This window comes from Nanorana parkeri, unplaced genomic scaffold, assembly GCF_000935625.1.
Source record: "Nanorana parkeri isolate BGI_ZX_2015 unplaced genomic scaffold, ASM93562v1 scaffold742, whole genome shotgun sequence".
NCBI classification, from domain to species: domain Eukaryota; kingdom Metazoa; phylum Chordata; class Amphibia; order Anura; family Dicroglossidae; genus Nanorana; species Nanorana parkeri.
Genome location: NW_017307010.1, coordinates 209895 through 217760, shown reverse-complemented (window position 1 = coordinate 217760; position 7866 = coordinate 209895). Strand labels below are relative to the sequence as shown.

Genomic DNA, 7866 nt, shown 5'->3' with positions numbered 1-7866 from the left:
ATATATATATATATACTAGGGCTGTTACTGATTAAAATTTTCATGTTCGATTAATCGAAATGTTTTAAATCGATGAATCGATTAATTACAACGCACATACAGATCCAACTATATTAGCCTATACACATACAGCACATCAATAAAGTAATAAAATGAACTAGGATCACACTAATCCAGCACGTTATTAACCGCTTGAAAACCAGGTGTTTACACCCCCTTCCTGGCCAGGCCATTTTTCAGTTTTCAGCGCTGCGGTACTTTGACTGACATTTATTCTGTCATGCAACACTGTACTGAAATTAATTTTATACAATTTTTTGGGGACAGATAGAGATTTCTTTTGGTGGTATTTAATCACCACTGGGGGTTTTAATTTTTTACTATATTCAGGAAAAATTACTGAAAATGTTGAAAAAAAAAATTTTTTTTTACATTATGTTATAAAACAACTAATATTGCCCACTTTTTTGGTAAAATATAAAAGACGGGGTCACGTCGGGTAAATAGACACCAAACATGTCAAGCTTAAAAATTGTGCGCACCTGCGAAATTGCCAAAAAACTAGCATACCCAAAATTGACCATAGGCGACGCTTTAAAAGCTTTTACAGCTCATCAGTTTGTGGCGATATGTAACATGTGCGGCGTAATGCAATAGTCGTTTTCGCAGGTATGTGCACCTGACGCATGTTTACATGCGTGTATGTAGGGGTGGGGACTTTTAAAAAAAAGTGTTTTTTTACATTCTTTTTTATGTGTAACTTAAAAAAAATGTTTGTGGAAACTTTAATTTTTTTCCTATTTTTTTTTCCACTTTCCAGGAAGTGGTAGGCCACATAAAATGACAGAGCGGGGTCAGTACATGCTAAAGCACACATTGCGCAGAAGTCGCCAACTGTCTGCCAAGTCAATAGCTACAGACCTCCAAACTTTGTGAGGCCTTCAGATTGGCACAATAACAGTGTGTAGAGAGCTTCATGGAATGGGTTTCCATGGCCGAGCAGCTGCATCCAAGCCTTACATCACAAAGTGCAATGCAAAGCGTCGGATGCAGTGGTGTAAAACACACCGCCACTGGACTCTAGATAAGTGGAGACATGTTCTCTGGAGTGAAGAATCACACTTCTCTGTCTGGCAATCCGATGGACGTGTCTGAGTTTGGCAGTTGCCAGGAGAACAGTACTTGCCTGACTGCATTGTGCCAAGTGTAAGGTTTGGTGGAGGGGGGCTTACGGTGAGTGGTTGTTTTTCAGGCGTTGGGCTTGGCCCCTTAGTTCCTGTGAAGGGAACTCCTAAGGCATCAGTATACCAAGACATTTTGGACAATTTCATGCTCCCAACTTTGTGGGAACAGTTTGGGGATGGCCCCTTCATGTTCCAACGTGACTGCGCACCAGTGCACAAAGCAAGGTCCATAAAGACATGAATGAGCGAGTTTGGGGTAGAGGAACTTGACTGTCCTGTACAGAGTCCTGACCTGGCCTTCTTGTCCAACTTCAGTACCTGACCTCACAAATGTTCTTCTGGAAGAATGTTCAAACATTCCCATAGACACACTCCTAGACCTTGTGGACATCCTTCCCAGAAGAGTTGAAGCTGTTATAGCTGCACAGGGTGGGCCAACTCAATATTGGACCCTTCGGACTAAGACTGGGATGCCATTAAAGTTCATGTGTGCGTAAAGGCCAGCGTCCCAATACTGAGTGGCGAGATTGTTATGACCACCTGACGTTTGTAGGCAAATTAGCTATAATTTTGCGCTGAAGTTGCTAGAGGGCCAGACCAATATAAATAGGGAAGCATAGGGAAGAATAGTAGAAGTGATTTTTTTCTTTATCGTTGCTGATCAAGTTAATCCTATCATGTTGATGGCGTATCCCAGAGATGGCTTCTTCCAACAAGACAATGCGCCATGCCACGGTGCTCGTATTGTGCAGTAGTGGTTTCAAGAACATGAGGGAGACTTTACCTTTCTTAGGTGGCCCCCACAATCACCAGATCTCATTCCAATTGAACATTTGTGGGACGAAGTTGAAAGAGCCATCAGGCAGCTGGTTCCACAACCATCAAATCTCACAGAACTGGACAGTGCTATTCATCAGGCATGGTGTCAGATTCCTTGCATCACCTTTCTACATCTTGTGGAGTCAATGCCAAGAAGAATCGCCGCAGTATTGAAGGCAAAAGGTGGCCCAACGAAGTACTGATGGGGTGGTCATAATAATCTGGCTACTCAGTGTATATATCTAGGGGTACTCATTTAATTAGTGGGGGCCTAGATATCTGGGAATATCTTATTTTAAAGGGGACTTCCAGATTCTGATAAGCCCACCCAGCCGCAGACCCCACATCCACAGATAAGGGTATAGTTTTTTTTTATTGTTTTTCTGTAGGGTCACCTGAAAATCAATTCCAGACCTCAAGGGCCTGGGATGGACTTTGGGGGGAAACCCCATGTCAGTTTTTTTTTAAAAATAAATTTCATGAATTGGATCTGGGTCCGTTTAGAAATATCTGGTTATAAATGTACTATTCACTGTAGTTCACTATATACATCCTACAGATGCACCACTTCAAAGGAAGGCTTATGAAATCCCCGAAACATGTTATGTAAAGGAATTGTGCATTTTTACGGTTCTTTGTTAACATCCTTAAAAGAGCTGATTCCCACCAGACTATATTTATTTTTCATTGATATATGTCCCTTTGGCAGTGCTGAGATCCATATGCTCTTTGTTTTCTAATCCCTTGCCTATTAGCCTTGATAATGGCCAGAACTAAAGATTGAGCTCTCATTGACTTCAATGGTGTTCGGATTACCTTTCAGAATTTAGGAGCAGTTTGGTGACCCTCCCTTGAACTGAACCTAGGTACGCTTGGCTCATCTCTAATAAGGATCTTCACATTGATTTGACTATAGATTTTAAATCTCACTTGGCTCAGTTGAAAATAACTCTCATTTAAAAAAAAATAAGGATCCTTATCATGGTGTTTTACATTTGTGAATTGGGCCTAATGAAGCGCTATCATAGGTGACATTCTGAAACATTAAGACATTTTGCAGCATATGGGCTATCACAGAACTTGAATGGGATAAAAAAAATCTGCCTTTAACATAAATGACTAGTAGTGATGAGCCGAACACCCCTGTGTTCGGTTCGCATTCGAACACAAACTCAAACTCAATGCAAGTGAATGGGGGTCGAACGTTCGAAAATGCATGTCCCCTTTAAGAGGGCTTATACAGGCAGTCCCCGGTTACGGACAATCCGTACTTACGAACCTGGTCCACAGTTCTCCTAAATGTACCGGCAACTGGAGAACTGTGGCTGCAGCGCCCTGTGTCCCTTCAAATCCTTGCTGCTTTCCGCGCCTGTGTGGCGGAGACAGCGGGTACACAGACCGCTGCCCTCCCCGTACCTCCGCTGCTGTCCCTGCCTCCGGTCCCCTGGTCCGTCGGCTTCTTCTCCGATCCGGTCCAGCCACGGCTCCTCTGCCCGGCCCCCCTGCCTCCTCTTCATTGCATCCACTGCTATTGGATATTGTGAAATGCAATAGCCAGCTGGCTATTGCACCCGCCCACTGCCTGCTGTCAATCAGCATGGGGGGACCTGATAGAGAACTTTCTCCTTCAGGCCCCTCCTCTGCTGAGACCTGATTGGGCAAAGTCTTGCACCTGACCTGTGGTCAGGTGCAAGACTTAAACAAATCAGAGCTTCAGTGGGCATTTTGCATTATGGAATGTCCACGGTCGAACAAACCGCGACCACAAACCATAAAGTTCGGCGTTCAGCGAGCGCTCGAACTGCCGATGTTCGATTCGAACTCATATCCGAATTGAACACTCAGCTCATCCCTAATGACTAGCTTTAGTTTTCAATATTTTTTTATTTCACTGTAACACTTATTCTCTTAAAATTAAACTAAGAATGTGGGGACTGCTACTACTGACCTTCTGTAAATCTGAGTGGCCTGGCTGTTATGCTGACCCCGCTGGCTTCAACACAAGTCCTTATCTGATTGTTTTGGGACAATGAAATATTAAAGCAAGAGGATCAGCATGACGGTCAGACAGTCAGTATTTCTCCATGTTTCTCTCATGACAGCTCTCCTTTAAAGGCAGATTATGACTGTTTAACATTTCTTTTTAAAAATTGCAAATATTTCTTCTGATTGCATTTTCCCCATTGAATCAGAAAGCAGCATTGGAGTGTACTCACCAAGGATATGGGACCAGTGTTGTAATAGGGTTAGCTGGTCATGATGCAAAGATCGCATTTCATCCTTTGCTGCTCCTGACAGGACGCACATGGAAAGGCTCTTTATACGGAGGTACATTTTACTATTAACAGCTAATAAAATGTTCTATTTGCTTCTCTGCTACATTAAGTACTGTGATACTTTGATATTGTGATTAATGAATATGATGCTATGTTTAAAGAGAATTTATAGGATAAACTAATTTATGCCACGAAAAGTTAAAACCCCTTCCAGCAGAAAGTGAGAGGAAAACAAAAATTTTTACTATCTTCAGCAGGATAAAAGCAAAAGGTGGTTAAATTATTATTATTATTATTATTATTTCATAGTATTTTTATAGCGCCAACAGTTTGCACAGCACTTTACAATATAAGGAAGACATTACAATCACAATGCAATTCAAGACAAGATGGTGAGACAACCAGCTTCTTAAAATGCTGGTTGCCCGGCTACCATACTGATAACTGATCCATAAATAATTGATGCAGCCTGAAATATTCATAAAAATTACATACAGAACTAATAGGTGGCAGCAACATAACTCTGTAACCACTGTATATTGTTGTGTGGGTGTCACTAACCTGGAAACGAAAAGTAGCGACATCTGGATACATATTTGCGATGTGTTTAAAAAATAACCAAGTTCTTCAGGGTTAGTTCACACCAGCCCCAGAGCTTTCCGGCACGATTCCTAGCTGGAACGCACTGGATCACATCCCGGCTGGCTCACTGCGTTCTAGGGTGGGAGGGGGCATGGCTGCGGTGCCATTGACTTCAATGCACTGACACGCCCTCTCCTGCCCCAGGCGCAGTGAGCCAGCCCGGGATGCGATCCAGTGTGTTCCAGCAACGAATTGTGCCGGAACGCACTGGGGCAGGTGTGAACTAGCTCTAATGCATTCCCTTCTGTGCTATGGCACGAAAAAAAGACCTGGTATACTTCTTGTTTGCATAATTCTGCAAATCTTTCCTGGATATTTGTTTTGTTAGTATATACCTGTGGTATCCTGGTCGTGTGTAGGGTTGAGGTTAAAATTCACTGTTACAGTTGGTTCTCAGTGAATACAATGGTCCTGGCAAATTTTTGTCCAAATTTGCCTGGCCAGCTTTTTTTTTTAACGCTAATGCATTACATGATCTTTGAACTGTGGCTAGCAGATTTAGAAAGGCAATTAAGGGGACTTTGAATAAGCCAGCCCTGTCATTATAAAAGGGGGGTATTAGGGTTAGTTTACACCATAGGCAGTGCATTCCGGTCCGATTCTGGCCAGAACGCACTGCATCGCATTGCAGCCGGCTCGCTTTTTTGCCGGGCTGGAGGGGTCATGGTGGACCATTGAAGTGAATGGCACTGTAGCCACGCCCTGCAGCCGCAATGCGATCGCCCGCACGGGATCGCAAGGCACATTGCCCTTTAAGACTTGTCCTTTTCTGCTGTCATTTATAAACAATACCTGTTTTAGTTCGTAAGCCGACAAAAAAACATTTTCGTTTTGGCTTTTCTTTTTTTTAGGTGTTTCGGATTCAAACACCGTTCCATTTCGTTATTCTTATCCAGATGTTTTGGAATTTCGTTTTAGTTTCGGATGGGGTTTTCTGATTGGCCAGAAAACAGTCACATGTCCGATTTAATTTCATTTTGAACGAAATTCAGATGATCCAAAATTTCGTTAAAGAACATTTGGATATGTTTGCATCTGGCCTCATTGGAATTCGGACATTTGGATGCATCCAAATGTCCGAATTCATTAAATTTCATCCAAATTCGCATTTGGAACAAAACGACATTTACATGTCTATCCTGTATATAGCTGATATGCAACACTTTTGACTGTTTCTGCTTGTGGATATTTTGTCACTTGCTTTCTGACTTATTTTTCAGGTTTTAAAAGTATGGACTCTGTTCCCAAATTGGTTTCTGACTACATTGCAGGAAAATTCGACTTGGATGGTTTGGTGACTCATACTTTGCCTTTTAATAAAATAAATGAAGGTTTTGAACTTTTGAGAACTGGAAAAAGGTGGGTAGTAGCATTATGATAAAAAAATTATATATATTTTTTGCACCTCTGAAATTGTCTTTACCAAGGTTGCTAAAGGCCTTCTAACCGCAAAGGCTAGTCAACTATTCTGGTCTCTCTCTGATTCTTCATTAACTCTCCTCAGACTGTGATATGGCTGGCTATTCTGTGCTACTCCAGACTCTCTTCTCCTTAGGAAACAAAGGTTTTACACTTTCTTGGATCTTCCCTTACTTTCTGGATACACCTTCAACTGATTCTCACGCTTCCCTCTCTGTTCACTCTCTTTCTGTTACTGTACTAAAAGGTTGTACTATTGGATACCTTCTATTCTCTATCTATACCCAGCTAATTAGCTTGTTTCTATTTTGATATCACTATTATGTAGATGATTCTCAAATCTGTAAGCTCCTGGTCTTACTTCCCTACTATATTGTGTTCTAGACACTCGATCTGCTGTCAATGATTTCATACACTTACATACTTATGGCGTTCGGCGAACGCTAGAACATGCAATGTTTGAGTCGAACCTATGGTCGACTCGAACAGGCAGCCCATCCTTATTAAACATCATATGGATAATACAGAATTTGTATTTTTGTACCCTCTCATGCTACCTGAAATAACATCTCCTTCAGACAATATCCCATTAACTTCAACTCTACCAAAATGTTTATTAGCAGTAACACCTCCTTTCACTTTATTTACTTTTATTAACTCAGTAAACACTTCCTGTCATATTCATCCTAAAACATATCCTTTATCCATCCCTTTCCCATGCATGATGGAAATGAAATACAGTAAACTCTCTGTTATCCGGAATTCAACTAACCAGAACTCTCATCTAAACAGAAAAATAAATCCCTTGTGTACTCACTGTTTTGCTGATCTGCGCCATGTATTATCCTGGAAATGATTGTGTGCCTATTTGTATTAATTTGTTTTAAGTGTGTCTACTTGTCTTAATTTGCGTTTGATTACTGCATTTCAATATTAATATGAAGTCAATACAGAGTTTATGTTATGGTATAGGGTATGGCATTAGTTAGACCTATTTTTAATAGTAACTCTCAAACAACCAGAGACTACATTTATCCAGAATCTACTAGTCCACGTGGATATCAGATAACGGGGAGTTTACTGTATTGGTGCACACCCTCATCAGCTATGCTTAATCTTAGGTGTGAATGGGACCTTAGCACTACTTGAAGCTTGTTTAATTTTTTTAAAGGCTTCAACAAAGCTGCTAAAAACTTGCTGAAAGCTTCAGAAATGCTTTGCAAAGGCTCGCTGAAAACTTCAAAAAAGCTTGCTGTACACACCACTTTCATACAAGCTGAAGCTCGTATGAACAAGGCCTTTGTGAATTGAAAAATAAATACAACTAAATCAATTAATGTGCAAGTGATACATGGAAATTATAATACTACATGCAATATGTTTTTTAGAACGGATTATTTGTAGGTAATGATCACAATTTGCATTGTTTAAATAAGTACACCCATACTGTATGTTCTCAATAAGGCAGTTTTTTGAAAGGTAAAGTATATTTCCACTTGTGCAGTCAAATTTGAAAAAAAAACCCC

At 40.9% G+C, this 7866-nt stretch overlaps 1 protein-coding gene across 2 annotated transcripts in view; it reads left to right on the top strand.

The window, feature by feature from the left end:
• Window positions 1-7866, top strand: part of LOC108793359 (alcohol dehydrogenase 1-like) — a 25854-nt gene that overhangs the window by 15859 nt on the left and 2129 nt on the right. Inside the window, exons 7-8 of one of the 2 annotated variants that reach the window (XM_018564279.1) lie at window positions 4196-4331; window positions 6142-6280. In XM_018564279.1, coding sequence (XP_018419781.1) covers window positions 4196-4331; window positions 6142-6280 — 275 coding nt within the window. The remainder of the gene's footprint in view (window positions 1-4195; window positions 4332-6141; window positions 6281-7866) is intronic. The other variant, XM_018564280.1, reaches the window with a different exon arrangement.